The sequence below is a fragment of the Mytilus californianus genome, unplaced genomic scaffold (genome assembly GCF_021869535.1).
Source record: "Mytilus californianus isolate M0D057914Y unplaced genomic scaffold, xbMytCali1.0.p SCAF_4, whole genome shotgun sequence".
Classification (NCBI taxonomy): Eukaryota; Metazoa; Mollusca; class Bivalvia; order Mytilida; family Mytilidae; genus Mytilus; species Mytilus californianus.
In genome coordinates, this window is record NW_026262690.1 from 26292625 (window position 1) to 26313944 (window position 21320).

At 30.0% G+C, this 21320-nt stretch overlaps 1 protein-coding gene across 2 annotated transcripts in view; it reads left to right on the forward strand.

Annotated features, from left to right (window-relative positions):
• LOC127737810 (U2 snRNP-associated SURP motif-containing protein-like) overlaps positions 1–21320 on the forward strand; it is a 56128-nt gene that overhangs the window by 15595 nt on the left and 19213 nt on the right. For both annotated transcript variants that reach the window (XM_052248744.1, XM_052248743.1), the window contains exons 8-17: positions 420–585; positions 2345–2562; positions 3372–3415; positions 7702–7806; positions 10773–10839; positions 12553–12737; positions 13151–13313; positions 17085–17164; positions 18045–18132; positions 18547–18654. In XM_052248744.1, coding sequence (XP_052104704.1) covers positions 420–585; positions 2345–2562; positions 3372–3415; positions 7702–7806; positions 10773–10839; positions 12553–12737; positions 13151–13313; positions 17085–17164; positions 18045–18132; positions 18547–18654 — 1224 coding nt within the window. The remainder of the gene's footprint in view (positions 1–419; positions 586–2344; positions 2563–3371; positions 3416–7701; positions 7807–10772; positions 10840–12552; positions 12738–13150; positions 13314–17084; positions 17165–18044; positions 18133–18546; positions 18655–21320) is intronic.

Below are 21320 nucleotides of genomic sequence, written 5' to 3' on the forward strand. Positions count from 1 at the left end.
CTTAGCTTACAAATGGTGGTTTATTCCTTTTGTTTTATTCACAAATAGTTATGGATGTATTCACCTACAGACATATTTTTAGTTCACCTTGCCAAAAGGCCATGTCAGCTATTCCAATAACTTGGTGTCCAACATCTGTTAATTTTTACAAAAAAAACTCCTCTGAAACTACTGTGCCTATTGGAACAAAACTTGGCCACAATCAATATGTGAGTTATCTTGTTTAAAAAGAATGTTCAACAATTTCGCCTGCTAAATTAACAGGTGCTAAGGGGTAAATGCAAGTATTGTCTTTTATCTAGAAAGGTGATCGTAACAAGCTCCTTGGAGCCTCTAGTTCATTAAGAATATTATAATTTATGTTAAAAAAAAGTTACATTTTTGAAAACATTTTTAGAATGCCTTTTTGTAATCTTCAGATGTCAGAACAACAGTTATGTGAGTTGTTTGGTCGCTATGGACCATTGGCAAGTGTCAAAATAATGTGGCCTAGGACTGACGAAGAGAAAAGTCGAGGAAGAAATTGTGGTTTTGTTGCTTACATGAACAGAAAAGATGGTGAAAGAGCCTTAAATAGTATTAAGGGTAAGATGTAACCTTGATCTGCTGCATGTCTAATCATATAATGTAAATGTTTAATTAGGTACATGTATATAAAAAAAAATCCTGGTATTGTCTTCATTTCACTGCATTAAACCATATATTTTTTTAACCAGTTTGAACAGATTTAGATTTCAGTAAAGTTAATTTTCTGTATTTGAAATCCGAAAGTTTCACTAAGGCTTTTTACTTCAGAAAAAAAATAATACAATTTTTGTATTAATTTTAGTGCTCTAAATTGTTTATGTTTGCCTTCAAAAGCCTTTTATTACATTCTTTCATCTAATGTGTTGCCCTTTTCTGCTTAAAAAAAGGTTTAAAATTGATGTGGCTTCAATTTCTATTTCGAAAAATTTAAGCCAAAAAGAGATGTTAAAGTGAAGGGCAAATGTGTGAAATTCAAATTTTGTAAAGATTGATATAATTTATTACCAAACATCAAACTATCAGTTCTTTATATTGCATCAATGTTCTCACTGTTCTTATATTTATGTGCAGTTAATATTATTTATATTCAGTTCTGTTAATCTAACAAACAGCTACTGATGCTTTAAAAAAATTCAGTTTGAATTGTAAGCACTATTTGCCATGACTTGTTTTGAATGGGTAATATTAAAATATCAAGACTGAAATATTCTCTGACAGTCTTTTTTTTTCTTTCAATTTCTATATATTTATTGTTACAGGAAATTTTTTTGTCATTTTAAATATAAAAATCAAATATTAATTGAAGAAGTAAAATTAGTTTTAGGTCTGTTACATTTAAAAATACCTGGTACCCAGGGAAGGCACTTGCAAAATGGTGTAACCACCTATAGAGGCAAATTTAGAATTTCACTTACTTTGGATTCATTAATATTCGTTGGATACCAATTTTAGTGGGTACAGGGGAACCACAAATTTAAATTCAACGAATTACAAATTTTCTAAAGGAATTTGCCAAAATCTTGGAAATAAATATCCACAAAAATGCAAGTTTTCCTCAATCCCTGAAAATTGGTACCCACGAAAATAAAGAATCCACAGTACATTTTCACTGTCTTGACACACACCCATAGTGGAGAATTCAAATTGCCTTCCCTGGGTCCATTGTATGTGTTTATGGAAAAGCTGTTCAGCCTGCTCTTCAAATGTTGAATTTTGAAAAAAAATATGTTTAAACATTAGAAAACTTTCCTAAGATAGTGTGAATTAATCGTCATTTTAAGGAATAACTTTTGTATTGTTTTTACTGATCTTGACAAGTAGCTCATGGTCTAAAAAAACTTGTAATATAGACCAAGATCAATAGTGTGTCGGTTGTTGACATAAGCAGCACTTTTAGATGTGAAAATCAATTTATATGGAATAACCAAATGTCACTAGGCTTGTCAAATTTAAACTATTCTTTTTATCCTCTTGTTTATAAGAAAATGTATTGTATCATTCTATTTATCCCAGTAAACATGACACACAAGACACCCGAACATCACTATAGTGGTCTTCAGGTAGTGATCATACAATTATTAGATATTAAAGGGGGTTCCTTATTCTGTTAATAGGTAATGTTTCGAATATAAATAAATTCTAGGTCCTGTTACATATGTCTGTAAGTGTAAAATTAAACTGCTATTGGAAATTGTTAAATTTTAAGAAGTTCAGAATTATTTATAGGCTGCAGTTATTTCAATTAACTAAATTAATTCTGAAAAATAATGTTGTTTGTGGTTTGTTTCTATTTTGGAACCTGAAAATCTAATAACAGGAAAAGATGTGATGAGTTATGAAATGAAGTTAGGTTGGGGTAAGGCTGTGCCTATACCTCCCCATCCTATTTACATACCACCAGCTTTAGCTGAGCTGACACAACCACCACCACCCTCAGGGCTTCCATTTAATGCTCAACCACATGATCGTCGACACCGGCGAGGCAGAGGATTTGGCAACATACCACCCCCAGATAAAGATGAGGACATTGACAAGGTAATTTCATAGAAGTGGTCAGCCTTCTGTGCTGACCATTGGAATGGTTTTTTTTAAAACAAATCTGTTGGTAAGGCAGCAGGTGGGAAATGTTCTTGCTAAAAGGGGTAATTAACTAAATTGTGGGTCTGTTTATTTCATTGAATAATCTCTAGAACTTCACTAATGAGTTCTAACATTTTTTACACATGTTTACTGTAATTCTGAAGTGCATGTTTACTAATCAAATCTTGTTAAATATAAACGGAAGGCATCTGAAAACTACTATTATTTGAAATAACATTTACAACCATGATATCAAAGACAAAGACACAGAAACATGCTTTATTAACAAAGATGACAAACATTTTCTCTATGTAGTCATCAGTTCCATTCATTTTCTAGAAAGATTCATTGCACATGATGCTGGACAACAAGTGGAAACAAAAGTACATTATAAAATCATCTAACTGTAATTTCAATTAAAAAAAATAATAAAGAAATTACAAATACACACACATGTTCAAACAAATATTTAAAATTAGCCATACTTCATTAAATATACTTGTAAAGATTTTTATATGTCAATATTTATTTACATTGTATACTATGCTTTTTCCTCTGCAAATTTTCATTTTTCATTTGAAAGAGAGAAAAAAAAAATAGTACAAAAAAGAAAGAAAATATTTAAAACACAAATATTGTAATGAAAATGAATTTAAAATGGTAGGAGTAACATCTTAAAAATGAAAAATGAAATAATCAGGGGTTTAGTCTAAGAATCCATACTTAAATGACCTTAATTTGGTTTTTCAAATGCGATTCTCCAGATTTTAGCCAAGGCTGTTGTGAAAGTGGTAATTCCTACAGAAAGGTATATTTAATTCTTTGTTAAGATGGTTGTTTAAGTTAGGCTTTAAACCAATGTTATTTTGAGAAGAAGGATACAGATTTACACTGGAAAACAACGACAGAACTAAGTCATCATGGTGGACAGATACAGGAAGTTTGAGATGAAGCTGATACTAAATAAGTTAATAGTATCAATATATGAAGCTGATATGAAATGAGATGCTGGTTAATAAAAACAAAATGATAAAATGGATATAAAACCTGAAATATGCAATAAGTTGTTAAAGAAATTACTTCACATATTTGAACATACAGTTTTAAAAAAGGGACAAATAGATTATTTTTATTGAATATGAAGTATAAACTCTCCTGCACATGATTTCTCTAAACATATAGCTGTTGGATATGGATTATAGACTTTTTAGTTTGTTTGACCACTACAAGGATGACCCTTTTGATAAATCTTAACCCCTAAATAGAAGTTGACAATCTTAGTACCTAATGGCAATATTCATCCTCTATTTTCATTTTGAGATGACTGAATTTTTCCCACAGTAATACATGGATTTAACCATATTTATATATATATGAGCAGGGAGGAGGGGATATAAGTATGTAAGCTCTGCTAACAGTTTTTCTAGTCAATTAAAGAATTTGACCTCTTCATGTCTTTTGATTTTTTGTGTTCTTTGGTTGCTGTCTCATTAGTGTATATTCCGTAGCTCCTTTTATTCATACTGCATATATTAAATATATATAGAAAAATCTATTTTGAGAAAGACTAACATGGTCATTGTTACTGGATTTTCTGTCTAAAGTGTTTGGTTGAATTTAGTAAATAATATATATATAACATTGATATTATTAAGTAATAACTTCTCATTGGTGTAGTTGGTTTGGTTATTCACATCCTAAAAACTTGTGTAAGTTGTTATATAGTTATGTGCACATAGGTCTTATTTATATCTAAAGCATTGTTCTGTCTTTTGATAAAAAGAATTGTATGTAAAAGAGTTTGTCTAGTGCTTTAAAAGGGGTTAAGAATCATTTAAACTACAAAACTTAATGAAAAATTATTGCCTTCATTATCCCAATGCTGAAAGTTTTTTTACTGACTTTGCAAAAAAGTTTGAACAACACATGACCCATATGTAATTAAGAAGTAATTTTCTTTGACTTCTTACTGCATATTTATCTCACAATGGAGTACACTACTGTTTATCAGGTACATTTGTTATGTAAATGACTGGTTTGAATACTGTGAAATGTAGGAAATTGTACACTGTTATTTGTATCAATATGCCTGTAACATACATATAGACAAACATTGATTGATTGTTTGTTTCTTATAAATCTTCTATTAAATATCTCAATTATAACATTGCAAAATTTAATAATTCTTATTTGACATGCAGTGTAGTGAGTGTACACATACAATTGTTGATGCATTGTATATATGGGCATACTATTTAAAGCATTTTACTTTGAGGATTTGACCAATTTGTTGTGATATGAAACTTCATGTATATGCCATGCCTAAAGAATGGTGCCACTTCATTAATTTTGACAGATCTTAAGAAGCGAACAATCACTCAAGATTTCTAATATTCTTTTTCAAACCATATCAGTATAGTTTCAGTGAATTGTTCATAATATGAAACATTCAAAAAAATTATTCCCTATATAGATTTTAGATGAATATATTTGAGGCAAAATTGTCTCTTTCTTTCATTTCTTTTTAAAAGTTAAACAAGTCAATATAACTATAAATCATGTATAAAAAACTAAATTACGGATCACTCATATGGTCTGAAAGAAGAGTTGCAAGTCTTTTGAAAAAAAAAAAATGTTTCCAATACAAAAAAGTATTCAAATAGATTTGGGTTAGCAAAATTCTTTAAAAGAAGATATGTCTGTTACATCATGTCCCATTAACCAGATGTATTTGAAATTATTTGCTAAAAATCAAATTTGATTAAGTTGTTATATTGCCAACAGAAGTTTAAAAGGAGACGGTACATTTAGGGGTTTATTTGGCCCTGTAGATTTGCCTGGAAATAAAAATCTATACCATAATTAACTACACTTTTATACACAGTACAAAGGCTATCAGAAAATGTAACTAAGCTTTGGCTTAATGACTTAAGTTTTACTGTGATGACATTAAAGTGCCTTCATAAGGCAAATTTTGTCAGATTTAAAGCCAACATTGGGAAAATTCAGGAACATTTTGGCTGAATTAATACAGAGTACATCGTTGCTATGCTTTAATAGATATACACACAATACACATCCAGTGTAAATTTCTTTTTTGGAAGTAGTTGCACTTTTTCCTTCAGCATGTATAAATCAAACAGTTAAGATTTTTAGGAATTTCACAATTGTAGTTAATCAACTGACTTTTTATGGTGATTTTAAAATTCCCATGAAAAATAAATATTTAAATTAAAATTTCAATGTTTTATTAGAAACAAATATATTCTACGTTTTATTCTGCATATTGGAGAAATATTTAAATACATTTTATTTTCAGGCCAATTAATCCCCCCAAATCATACCTTCTCCTATGTGAATATTTTGTTCTGTCAATGAATATCATGGTGACACATAGATTATATGAGTTTAAGCCTTGGGATAGTTATTTTTTCAAATGAAATGTTTGAATGCTTGATCATGCTGTAATTTTAATATTTGATTCAACAATGGACTTATAGTAAAAATTCTCACAGCATCTGTGGTGATTTTGAAATTCTTTTACATTTGTACCACCTTACATCTATGGTAGACTTAAGTGAAATCAGATTTTTACCTTTTTATGAAAATTATCAGTCAATGCTTTCACAAAGTAAAAGAAAAGGTTAACTGTTTAATTTTCATTCAAATGTTGAAGTAATTTTAAATCAGCAGGTGGGGAGTTATATCAGTTGTAAAGTATAGTTGATGAAATATAAGGAAACATTGTTTTTTATTAATATAAGAGAGTAATGGAAATACATTTATAGATTTAATATCTATATTTCTCAATATAATTGATCATTTTAAAAAACAAATGGATATTATGATAATTTAAAAAAAAAAGTAGACCTTAATGTAGTTTGGAATATAAGGAAATAAAATGTTGACAATATAGTAGAAAGAAGTATTAATAATCAAATGATGGGATTAACAATATATCGGCCAAGACGGTTTTTGCATGAGTTCTTATTGTTATATATTTGTAACAACTAAATTTTGCTTTGAATTTACAGTATGTTAAAATATTCCTTTATAATGCTGTTTTAACAGTTGGTTTCAGTCATTTTGGAGTAATACATCAGTTCAACATATTCAATTGTAAAAACGAAACAAAATTTTAACATTTGATTAATATTGCCTTTAAGATGTTAAAAGAAATCTGATGTTTTAAAACATTCACATAAAAGAGCAATAAGGAAAAATATCAGCAGTAACTGACCATCAGACTCTGTTAAATGATAATTTCTCATTTTCATATGAAATAAGATGACACAGAAATATATTTATAACTTTCAACGAACAATGAAATATTTTAAATCATTATAGAAATTAAAACTTTAAGCAAGTTTATACAGAGACAGTAGTTCTTACAGAAATGACATCTATGATTAAACCTTAATGTTACAAAAAGAATAATATTGAAAAATATGTATAAAGGTAAAAAAAAAAACTATATCCCCCATTTTCAGTGATTGCCCATTTTTTGGGCTATTTCAAACAACCACATTTAAAGGGGGAACCTAGCCTATATACTGTGGATTCATTATCAAATATCCATGAAACTACAATTTTTCCTCAATACACATCAATTTGTATCTACGAAAATAAATGGATCTACAGTATATGTTTTAAACCCCAAAAAAAACACCAAAAAAATGCCACCTTGTGATCTTTATTTTTATCTTTTTACTAGGGAAATCTATATTTATATATATCTTATTTATATAGTTTTGGTGTATAAGCATATTAGAACTGCTGCTGTTCAGCACCATTAATTTTTATTTAAATTTATAAGGATACATAAATAGATCAATTTAAACTTATTTGATTAACTTTGGTTTTAATTTGTAAAAATTTGCTCTCAAGTTTTAAATAGATAACATTGACTTATTTTTATATTGGATAATTTTGAAAGACCTTTGATTTAAGTAAGATAAGGAAGGTTTTTGACTAAACATAATTAACCCTCTGGTTCTACATTTGTCATATTTGGGGAAACTTGATTTTAAATGTAGTTGAATGGGCAGACAGAAGCCCTGTGACATGTTTTTGGATTGGGCTATTTGTTTTCAGAAACTTATTATGTGTGATTCATCGAATGATAGAGTTTGTGGTACGAGAAGGACCAATGTTTGAAGCCATGATTATGAACAGGGAAATAAATAATCCAATGTTCAGGTAGGTGTTCATAGAAAAATCATTTTTGTGTAATGCATGCCTTCCATGTTTTTATATTCATGTTAATATTTTCTGCATGGATGCTTAGCAATATCTTTGGTATCATCGTATATTAAATGGTATTGGCATTAAAACTGAGAACTTTCAGAGTAAATTATTATTTTGTTTGAGCAAAAAGTAGTACTGTGTTAAGAGTTTGCACTATGGCATATTTTTGATAAGCAATGAATTATGCACAGCATACAACCAATGCCATCTGGTTTACTTAATTTATTCACAATACTAGCAGAGATAATTACTTCAGATATATCCTTAGTGTCACACACAAATTTTATATGGAAAAATTAATGTTTGTTAGTTCTCAGTGAAATTTAACCTTATCTGTTGTGCCATTGGGATGGGTTTTACATGCATTTAACCATATTTTTAACACCAAGATCCTTGGTAAAGATTGAGGTGTTCATTTCTACCATTGCTTTCTATGTCTGTTATGCTGTTTGTTTCATATATGGAGCTATTATAAAATTACTATTAATTTTGCCTGTAAATACAAATTTTCTCTCTGGACATTAAAAAAACCACCAAACCCAACACAGATAAAAATATTCTCTTTTATTTTATACCAAAGAAGAGCTTATCTTAATAATGTATCTGCTTTATACTTTATTGCTCTGTATGCAATTTTTACTATGTTACAGTTTTTAGATTGCCTCTACGAAATTATTGGAGTACCCACGGCTTCCATGTAGACAGCCAATTAATAGAAACTTGATGACGTTCAACTGTATACTTAGTATATACAGATGAATGTCACATGACCAATATTTCATAGTTAATTGGATTTGATTAACTTTTACTTGTAATAAGTTTTTAATTTTAAAAACACTGAACTACACTTCATTTTTGGAAAGTTTAATCCTTAAATTATAAGCTTTAAATGTTTCTGTTGTATATTGAATGATACTTGGTAAAATATTTTTTAAGCCCAAAAAGTATTTTGCAACATGCCCAGAAGGAACGCTCAGAAAAAGACACCAGATCTACCTTAAATTAAGTTTTTTAGAAACTAAGTGACAAACAATAAAAAAAATTGTTGAAAGAATGTATCTAGATGAGTAAGCAGGATCTCACAAAAATTCAGTCACTCTGATATGTTTTATGCTTCATTGACCTATATTAAGTTCATATCTTAGTTACTAAGTGACCAATAATCATATATGTGTACTTTATTTTAAAGAGGCATGTAGGAGAGTATATCCCACAAAAAGTAGGTCACACTGGCCTGTATGTTGCACTGTATTGATATATTGAGTTTCTGAGTTCTAGGCTCTATGTCATAAATTTTACTCAGTACTCGGAGTACAAAATTTGTGCTGGAAAAACCAAATCCAGTATTTTGATTGGTTGATATCTGAGTCTGAGTACAATAATCCTGCTCAAAATTTTATGATCGCAAGGCTAGATCTCAGATACTTAGTGACATGCCATCATTTCATATGGTGTGTTGATGCATTTATAGCAGCATCTGACAAATAGGAGGTCACTTTGACTTGTATTTCACTTCATTGAATTATTAATTGTACATACAGTCGAACCTCGTGTCGAACTAGGTTGTGTCGAAAACTTGGATGAGTCCAAGTAATTTCTCGGTCCCTGTAGAATTCCTGTTTGATCAATGCATAATTACCTCTGATGAGTCGAACTCGGGTGATTCGAATACTCGGTTAAGTCAAGTCCTTTTGATAGTCCTGTGGATGTAAAATTAATGTAAATTGACCCTGATGTCTCGATGTTCGAAAGTAAGAATTTTCGAAAGATGCAGACCTAATGATAAAAATTCAAATAGGATGTATTTCTTATGTAACCTAATCATTTTCAAAAGAGATTAAAGCTGAGTAAACATACTTGTTTGTATATATAACAGTTAAAATGACATGTTTATGGTGTTAACTATCACCTTTGTTGATCGTTCAAGCAGAATGTCAGTGTGTTGAACATTTTTCACATGAGATAAAAACGAAACGATTTTAAATGACCCGATCCTAGATTAAATGACTTGTTAGATTTAAAACTCATTAAATACAATAGATAAAAGGATTAGGACAATTACGATAAATTCACCATAATTTAATGTATAGCAGATGACCTCTTCAGAGACCGTTTAGAACTTATTTTGTTCTGTGAGTGATTTTATAATTTATAGTGACTGACCTTTGTAAATATTTGTGTTGACCATTGATTTTATTTGTGTATGATTTGTATCTATACTTGTGTGTTTAATTATTATGAAGGACCAAAAATGGAGATTGAATACACAATCATAAAGTGTCATACCGAAAAAAAAGGCACACTATTCGTTGTATCTAGTTTACACAAATCTCATACCGTATTTCATGCATTCCAAATTTATGACGACAGACTCGACCTTGGATGAGTCGAATACTTTGGTCCAGTCCCTTCGACTTCGACACAACTAGGTTCGACTGTATACTAATATAGATTTCCTTCTCAGATATTAAGTGACCTACATTACAATCTCAATACTCATTACTTGATACAATGGAGCATCTAAGGAAGTGTTGCAGCCTCCAATAAAAAAGTAGGTCACTCAGACCTATCTTTTACTTGTTATTGTCTTAGAATATATGTTTGAGTATATATCTCATATAGTTATTTGCAATAAGTTGAACATACTCTCGGAGTGTAGGTGACTGACGAATATTTTACACTTGATTTAAAATTTTCATTTCCATTTCTCAGATACCAAATCGTGTTTATTTCAGTCCTATTACACAGAATTTAATTTTGCTTTCATAAACCTTTTAATTGTTCTATATTGATTGTCATATCTTTTTGGGAATGAGGGGAACTTTATAACGTTTATAAATAGGAAGTGTAATGGTTACATGTAAAGGCATATCCTGCTTGGACAATAAAAAAATGTATTTTAATTGATGTTTTTGTAGGTTCCTGTTTGATAACCAAAGTCCAACACATCTATACTACAGATGGAAATTATTCTCAATACTTCAGGTAAATTATACATGCCAACTGTTTTGAAAATAAATCCTAAAAGTACTGGTGAATTAATGATGGAGATAGGTATCGTTAGTTAGTTTCTCAAAATAGTCCTTACAGCACATACACTTGAGTGTGTAGGTAAAGGTAGTATCTATGGTTTGCTTGTTTGCTAGCTGAACCATGAAATCATTATTAGCTAAGTTAGTACCTTCCTTTGGGCGGAGTCAATGGCAAAGAACCAATCAAAAGTAGGGACAGTGTATAAACATGGTGAAACCAGTTTTACAAATCAGTTTATAAATAAGATTTTCAATCTAAATTTAAAATTTACTGTCAATTATAAGCTAATTTACAAGCATGTTTTAGGTCTGTTTGATTTGTGAATTTTTCATTTCAATCATAACTGAAACTTCTGTTCATTTATAATTATTATTTATGTAAACATATATTATAAGAATATGAACATTTTTGTTGTTGAATAAATGGATTAAATCATTGTAAACTACTGCTTACAAAATACGATTACACATGTAAATAATCTAGTTATAAATTAACAGAGTTAATTGATTGAAATGATATTGACAAATCAAACACACCTAAAACATGCTTGTGAATTAGCTTATAATTGATACAAAATTTTAAATTTAGAATGAAAGCCTATTATCAAACTGACTTGTAAAACAGGTTTCACAATGTTTATACATGTACACTGTCCCTACTTTTGATTGGTTCTCTGTTTTAACTATTGACTCCACCCAAAGGAAGGTGATACCTTAGCTAATAATGATTTCATGGTTCAGCTAGCAATCAAGCAAACCAAAGATACTACCTTTACCTACACACTCAAGTCTGTGTGCTGTAATAGATGTCTTAATATATTTTGATAAGTACATGTTGAAATAATGGCAATAGAAGCACTCTATCTTTCTATTGACACTCAGTTTAAATTGTACCAGCCAACCAAACTTTTCCGTGAATAAAATAATTTCTCTAATGACTAAATTAAGATAGTAGCAGGTCAATGTAGAAAGTGTAAGTTCAGTATGAAAATACTTATATTGAGGATGTTTAAACTATAGTAGTTTGCTGATGGTCAGATAATCGATAGATTGCTCTAATACTGTGTTGTGTGTATTTAAAAATACTTTTTTGCTTTAACAATTGTTGAGGACAATTGAGTTTAAAATCAACAACATTTTGTTCGAATTTATATAATTTTTGGGAAAAGTATAAAGGAAATGTGTCAATAAAAATTAACTCCCCTTCTAATTCTTTTTTACTGGACCTTAACTATCTCCCTTTTAAAGTATAGTCTGTTGCAGTGTAGTTACAGATTTCATATTTTTTTTACAAGTCTCGACAAATTTTGAATGGATTAAGTAGAGACTACCAACGATCTACTACAATACCAAATGTCTAAAAAGACAAAATACTTAGATATACATTACATTGCTATAATTTGGCTATTTTCATGATAGACATTAAACTGTGTAATTTACCCTACACGAACATTTCACAGTTCATTTAAATGTATTGTAAAAGGCCATGAATAATGAACACAGCAAAGATTAATCTGCCCAATCTAAGCCTTATAACGCGAAGATAACCAGGTATATGGTAAATAAAGACCAACCACTGTAGAGGTTCCTTCCTAAGTACAGTCACATTGACATGTGGGTGCTTAACTGGTTTGTACTATTTATACATTCTTTTATTAACTTGTAGGGAGATACCCCTTATACATGGAGAACAGAAGAGTACAAAATGTTCAAAGGTGGATCAACATGGCGACCACCTGTCATGAATCCATATACACAAGGCATGCCAGAACATCTGATCAAAGATGCAAACTTTGATCCTCCACCTAAGGATGTACCTACAGGTCCAAAGAAAGGATCATTAACAGATAGGTAAGTCCAAAGCAGTGATCATCAATAGATAGGTTAGGTTTGCTGTAAGATCTTAGTTAGGGCTGTTCCACTTACATATATAGGAAAGATGATTTTAACTTACACTGTACTTGTAGTTCCATACAAGAAAAGTATTAAGAACCGATATGAAATGTCTTTGCTCTGTTACTAGGTCCAAAGAAAACATCATTAATAGATAGGAAAGATAATAGTCTTAAAGTTTTAAGTTTATCACAGTACCAAGCAACCAGAAAGGGGTGTACATTCAACTTTAAAAGATTTCCAGAAATAGTGCAAGAATAGAATAATCTGGGAACACATAGGATTTTATTATGGCTATTTTTGAACCATAACAGACACACAGTTCCATATTCGGGTTCTATAACAGACATATATTTTACATTTCTTTTCAGTCAAAGGGACAGATTGGAAGATATGTTGCGAGACTTGACACCAGAGAGAGCAAAGGTTGGGGATGGTATGGTGTGGTGTTTAGACCATGCTGAAGCTGGAGAAGAGATCGTAGAGTGTATATCAGAATCATTATCCATCTTACAAACTCCTATTCCTAAAAAAGTAAGAAACAAACAATTTCAATTATTTCACATGATAAAATACACAGATACTAGTGTTGTAAAATATTTCAAACCAGAATGATGACTCATCCATCAAATAAAAAATGTCTGAAATTGTGACATTCCTGTATTTCAATGCCATTTCTGAAAGTAATTAGTTATATTTTTGGGTAAAAATTGCATGAATTGCAATCAAAACCCTATGGTGCTGACTTGATGTCTAATCTTCCAAGGTTGATCACTACTTTTGAGATACACAAAATATAGTGCATAGATCATAACAATTTAAACATCCTATCCATGAACATTTCCAGTAATGTTTCAATGAAATATATGCTCAGATATTCAAGTTACAAAATGATGTTACACTTGTCAAGAATATTACATAACTTGTGCAAGGTGGAGGAATATAATATCTGTTCTAAAAATATCGATGATGTCATTGTTAAAGTAATCTTTAGAATTGGAGTTATCTTCCTTTGTCCATAATTGTAGTTGAATCAACTACAACCAATGCTTCATACAATTCAATGTTTAATTTTAGTTCCCACTGATAAATTAAAGCAATCTTTACCCCTCAGTGCTTACAAGCACTTTAATTTTGCATTAGCTGGCAAATTTATGACAATTATTATATATGATATATAAAAGAAAGAGATTTTTTTCTTTTTGCTTTAGATTGAAATCAGGGCTTCCAAAAAATATTTGAGCCAGCCGGACATTTTTTGTCTTATCCCAATTTCAGTCCCTTAAGACTTAGTAACAAAAGGCAAACATTTTAATCAGTTGGGCTTCATATAAACAATGAGTGACACAAAAACGATTTTAAACTTGACTTTTGATATTAATTTGATGTTCTGACGTAAACTGACAGTGCATCATTGGAAGTGTGCAATATCAGCTTACTAATACCTGTCTTAAGACTCTTTATTTGTGGAAAATAACGCTGTCAAAAACTTCGCTTTCGATTTTAAAAAACACATTTTTCTAATACCGGATGTTGACTTGGCAATGGTAAATAAAATTGAGAATGGAAATGGGGAAACCATGGACCAGAGAGGGATACGTAAAATCTGTGTACGTTTACAAAGCACGATTGAGTTTAAGTGGCTCTTTCCACGTTATTTCTTCAGGAAAATACTCGAAATGAACGTTAGATAAAGGAATCTGATAATTTTAGCATTTTTTAAAAATTTGCATGCATAATTAAACCTCACACCTGTGCACATGTGCACATGTGTACTGTTCAAACAACGTGGTTCTGACGATTTTCGCTTACAACCTTTTTTATTTTTTCATCAAATCATATTCATATACGTATTTCTGATACTGTGGATTCATTTATTTTCGTGGGTATCAATTTTCGTGGATAGAGAAAAAAAGACGTTTCGTGGTATACGTAAATTCGTGGATTGCTGATTACAAAAAAAAAATTCAGATACGTAATTCGTGGATTTCTTTTTGATTTAGGAGATCATATAACCTCCTTGGTTTGATCAATAATAAAACAAAGAAAAAAGAAGGAATTCATTGAAAAAGTTTTGAATTGTCAAAATCCTCGCTTGGTCATTCTAGGTTAAAGTGTTCATTGAAAACTTCTATTACAATAATGGACAGAGACAAATAATTATTTGTTTGTTTTTACAATTTATAAATTCTTGTCGGAATTTTATAAGGCATTCAAAACTCTATGATTGAAAGCTCATTTCCCTAATCAGATACAATAAACAGTCATATAAGTAAAAGGTGTGAAAATAAATGTTCATGTCATAAACAATATTACCTACGGGCAATATCCCCGTACTTAATCCTATTGATTTTTTAATCACCAGTAAACCAAACTATGACACGATAATTTAGAATATAGCAAAGTGCTCTCAACCAATGAAATTGTAGGATTGGGTGCCTCTTAATTGTGAAGAATGAATGTAAATCATGTTCTTAGTAAGGGATTATCCTATTATTTGAATCTATTTACAGTTCAAAACAAAGAGTTTCTATAAATGAGTTACAACTGCCCCGAAGCACATTTATCAGATTGAAAGGATTTATGACACAGTGATTGGAACTGACTAAAAGTTGATTGGTGAAACAAACAAAACTCCAAAATAAGTTGAAGTTTACTGGTGCAGTAAAATTGGTACCGTGAATGTTATTATGCAAATATTGATAACTTTAAATTACTAAAAAATTAAACAATACCAAAGCAATGCAAAAAAAGAAAAAATAATCTTTCAGATAAAAAAAAACCTAAATCTTTATCTTTCCAACTTTGATTACTTGATTAGCGGTTGGGAAGAATAGTTATTTCCAATATTCCGATAAAAAAATTAAAAAAAACAGGAATTTAATTTTGAACATATTAAAAACCTTTAAAGGCATTATTTTTGAACACTTCCCTGACATAATGAAATAGTATTTGATGTAAAAAGCCGGACCAAAATATTGGCTGTGAAATAAAATTTAGTTTTAACTCAAATGCATAAATTGATTTAAACTGTAAATAAAAAAAAGGATAATTCCACACTAAAATATTACATGATTTACATTCATACTCACAATCAGGAACCATATACAATTCCTACCTTTCTTTCTACTGTCGTGTCACCTAATATCTATAACGGATTTAAAAAAAAAATATATCCCAAATAATAAGAAAGTCCTTACATCACTAAAACTAATCCATAAATGACATGCCGAAAAAGGAAGTCATGCATCAATTATAAACATTGCACTGACAATGAAACTAATTCTTGAATAGATCATTTGAGCCTTGAGCACTTTACAATATTCTAAGTTTGTAAGAGAATGATAATCCCTTACTTCATGATAAGTACTCGCTAACACTCGTACTTAATCATGAAGAAAGGGATTATCATTCTCTTACATATACTAAGAACTTGCAGTTATTTTCTATGAAAAGTTTTAATCAATTTTAAAATGTAAATTATCACTGATATTCGATATATTTATTATTGATTTAACCAAAATACTTGTATCTTCTTTCAATAAAAACTCATGTTATGTTACAATGTTTATCGCTAGTCAACACTATACTAGAACTACATAACATAACCGGAAATAAACATCCGACTCCATACACATTTCTCAAGATTATTCTTCGTTGAATTCATAAATTCGTGGTTCGCTGTGACCCACGAAACCCACGAAAATTGGTATACCACGAATAAAAATGAATCCACAGTAATCTAAATCTTTTTGACTAAATGGATTAGATGCAAACCGCTGTAATCTAAATATAACTTTTAAATAAATAGACCAATCAATGTCTGGTACAAAATAGTTGCTTGTAAATTATGATCTTATCTATTTAAATACATTTTTCTGATAGTCTCAATCTGCTAAAAAGTAGTTAGATTTAGACCAGGAATGTTTTTAAATTAGATAAAAAAATAATTTTCAAAAAGATCGATCGATGTCCAGCACAAATAGTTAACCTGACACAGATGATCACAGGTAAATCTCACCTGTTAGACACTTAATTAACCTTGATTGTAATGAGAGGGGATTATAGTAGGGCTTGTTTATAGAGTACTGTCACTTTAATGACCGGAAAAGTGTGTCTGTTTAAGGCACAAGGTCAAGTCAAAATGGTTGATTTTTCGTAATCACATGAACGTTGAAATGGCAAACCTACGTAGTATTTGTTTCATGCTTGGCCCAGTCGGACAGTGTTCGATAAATTTACATTTGTCCGGCAAATAGGACCGTTTAGGAAGCCTTGATTGAAATACAATTTTTTTTATTTCAGATTGCCAGATTATTTTTAGTGTCAGATATCCTATTTAACAGTAGTGCTAAAGTTCCTAATGCCTCATTTTTCAGGAAATGGTAAGTTCTGTTTAATCAACAAAACTTTGTGATAAAAAGGGTTTTGCATCACTGAGATTTTAAGAAAAAAGTATGAAATTTCATAAAAATTGAAACTATGTGTTTTTTATATGAAACTGCTAGAATTACTTTAAAAAGGCAGATTTAATTTCTTGAGATTGTATTATATCATGAACTGGTTACCTGAGTTTATTCACCATCTGTAAAAGATTATCTTTCAATCCTCTGTCAATATGGCCTTGGCCCCATTTTCTGTGGTCATTTAAGTTATTTGAAGAAAAATGTGTAGCGAAGAAATTATACATGATAGAACATGCACACCTGAGAGATAAATTAAGTTTGATGTCTATTATTGTTACAGGCAAGACATTTTAGTAAGTCAACTATTGTAGTGAATTTGACATAACTATTTTCCTTGCATCATTACTGAAATCATTGTTTAAAACAATTTTTACTGATTGCTTACACACACATGTATTTAGATTTTAGACATAGAAATCATGCATATACAGTACAAAGTTATTTGCTGCTTCTCTATTATGCTTACAGAATATAAGAGTATTGTCTTTCTTAAAATATGAATGTAATATTTGCCACTGGATGTTCAGAAGCCATTAATTAATATAAGAGTATTAAGTTGATGGTTCTCACATCTGTGCTAATCTTGCAGCATATAAGAATAAGAGGAAAGACTTGTTGGGACTGAATTCCAATAATATATGCAGCTATCAGTGTCATCCAGCTGACTGTTTACTTGTGAGCTAGCATGTTAAAATGTGAACAAAACAGGATCTTAAGCATCCATCCAATAGGCATGTGATAGAAGTTTATCACTAGTGTATCTAATGTTCAGTGACATGAACTTTTTTTTGCTTTACAGTTTTCAAACAAAGCTTCAAGAGATATTTAAAGATGTACATGAAACCTATTCAAATATCGATGGAAGATTGAAAGCTGAACAGTTTAAAGTAAGCTAGTTTTAATTTATAAAGATGTGATTATGTATAATGCATAAATAAAGCAACTTGAGTGCTTTGATCTTTGATTCCATGAAAGCAATACCACTATTTGAAGATAATAAATTTATCCATGTGCTATCTTCCATGTGTTGACATTGGATGCCTAGAGTTTTGATTTTTGTGAAGATTTTTCAGACCTTTTATACATTATATACCTTGTCAAAAAATTATTTAAACACTGATAAAGAAAAAATATTGATGTAATTGAATATCAAATTAGTAAGAAATTATGAGAACAATTGAATAAATTGTGATTTATGGAAAACATTTTTTTGTTACTGGCTATTGATCTGACAACACAAATTAATGACATTAAGATATTGATAATACATAGAAATAATATCTCTTTTTATTCATTTTCAGCAAAAAGTAATGGGATGTTTTCAGGCATGGGAAGACTGGGCAGTATATCCAAATGATTTCTTAATTAACTTACAAAATATTTTCCTTGGACTTGTACCAAACACAAAGGTATGTGACCTACATACAAATGATCCTTTTCTACATTGAAGTTTTGCTCTAATAAATTTGATTTTTAAAGGCAGTGCTTTAATGCCTTTCTAGTTGCCGTGTTAATATTTCTTTCCGCGATATCCAACTTATCTACATGGGGGGTCATTAGGCTCCAAGTAGATCCGGAAAATGTTGATTCTCTCCTCATCTAATTGTGGTATAAAATGTTTTTTGTCTCATTTCATTTACATTGGGAAATAGAGAAACGATCATTGTGTTTTGTTAGTTTTAAAAACTTTTGATATATTTGTATTTTACATTATAAGCAGTCAACCGATTGACAAACTAGAATTATTTGAATTCCATGTGGAAAGAGGTCGGGTTAATTTCGAGTGTTATCTGCAATCTAGATGTTTATAAATCATTTCAGTCGTTGATATAATAATTAAAGGTCGACTGAACATGAATTATATTATACAATTTAAAGCGCATTTCTGTTTATGCACGCGAACCCGTCTAACATTATTGTTATTTCGCAGTTATATAAAGTAGCAAATTATCGTTCCTGAATAGGTGGCGCCGTTGTAGGGTTGCACTAATGACAGGACGATTGCCCGGATAGTGACAGGACGATTGACCGGATGAGATATAAATAGTCATAACTTTTTTGTTATTCGGTAGATTTTTTTAATATTTGTAGACCTTAGAGATATTAAACTATATTTTATGAAAATAAAATAAAATATATGAAAAAAATTTTTTTTGAGCAAATAAAGTTGACCGGACGGATTTCACACTCGCCGATATACGCTATACATATATTCAACTGGTCGACAACAGGTGTTAATATCTCTTTTGTTTTACAATATTTGTCGATGAAATTGAGGAATCTGTGAGAATAATAAATATATAATACGAAAATATAAACTTTATAGTAAACAAAAATGTTTTTCTGCAAAAAAAGTTGACCCGATGGTATTGACATTCGCCGATGTACGCGTTGATTATATTGAACTGATCGACAAAAAGTGTTTATATTTTTTTTGTTTTACAATATTTTTACATGAAACTAAGAAATATGTGAGATCAATTTATATATGATATGAAAATATAAATTTTATAGTAAAATAAATTGTTTTTCTTCAAAATAATTTGACCGGACGGAATTAACATTCGCCGATATATGCTTTAAATATATTGAATTGATCGACAAAAAGTGTAATATTTTTATTGTTTTATAATATTTTTTCATGAAATTAAGGAATCTTGGAGATCAATAAATATATGATATGAAAATATAAACTTTATAGTAAAAAAAAATGTTTTCTTCAAAAAAAGTTGGCCGGACGGATCCATGTGATATGCCAAGAGCAAAAGGTTATATAAATCGTCTTTGCTCAGTCTTTCTTCCTCATTGACTTTCCTACTAGGTTCTCAACTTGTTTTACATTTCTAGCATTTAACACTCCTTGGTGTTCACCAGCAACTGAACCATTTGATATGTTTTCCCTGTAAACATCCATAGCAGTTTTGTCACCTGACTTTATGTCATGTTCTATTTTTCTTAATACAGAAGGAGCAGTGCGTGTATACTCAGGGGGATGTGACTTTTTGCTGTTCCCATGGCCAACGGGTACATACACCGTTTCATCTCCCTCACAATGCACAAGTAGTAAGCTTTTGTTACTTTTGAAACTATATGCAGTTTTCTTAAACTGTAAAGAACCAACTGGTCTTTTTCTACCGTTTGTATTGTCTGTTGTTCCTGGTAATCGGATTTTGTAAAAATGTTTTTTAAGAACATCATTACCAATGGTGACTGATTTTGTATCATTATTTATCCACAGATATTGGTCACATTTCCAATCTTCTGCCCCAGTTTGAAACAAGTAAACTTCGTTTGCCTTTGGCTTATAAGGGGGAACATTCGATGTACGAGATGTTTTAGGATTTATTAAAATATCTACTATTTCTGTTTGATGTAATACATCTGTATACATATAGACAATTGACCCACTGTCCATTTTGATATTTTTATTCTTTGATTGGATTCTAATTGCCAACTGATTATATAAGGTAATTCAATTAAATGTATTTGATGTCTCAGGTGTGAAAACTTTAATGACATGTTATTTGGCTTGATTAGTGATTACGACAAGTGTCAAAATTAGATTAATCTAATTAAATATAAGTACTTCTAGTGTGCCGTGGTGAACTCACTCAAATCAACATTTTGGGCTCAAAGTTTTTACTATAAAGTTTTTATTTTCGTATAATATATTTATTAATCTCATAGATTCATTTATTTCATGGACAGATATAGAAAAAAGAAGAGATATTAACACTTGTGTCGATCAGTTCAATATATTTAAAGCATATATCGGCGAATGTTAATTCCGTCCGGTCAACTTTTTTTGCAGAAAACATTTTTTTTTACTATAAAGATTAAAATGTCGTATAATATATTTATTAATTTCCAAGATTCCTTAATTTTATGGACAGATATTGTAAAAAAGGAAAAGATATTAACACTTGTGTCGATCAGTTCAATATATTCATGGCATATATCGGCAAATGTTAGTTCCGTCCGGTCAACTTATTTTGAAGAAAAACAATGTTTTTTACTATAAAATTTATATTTTCATATCATATATAAATTGATCTCGTAGATTTCTTAGTTTCAT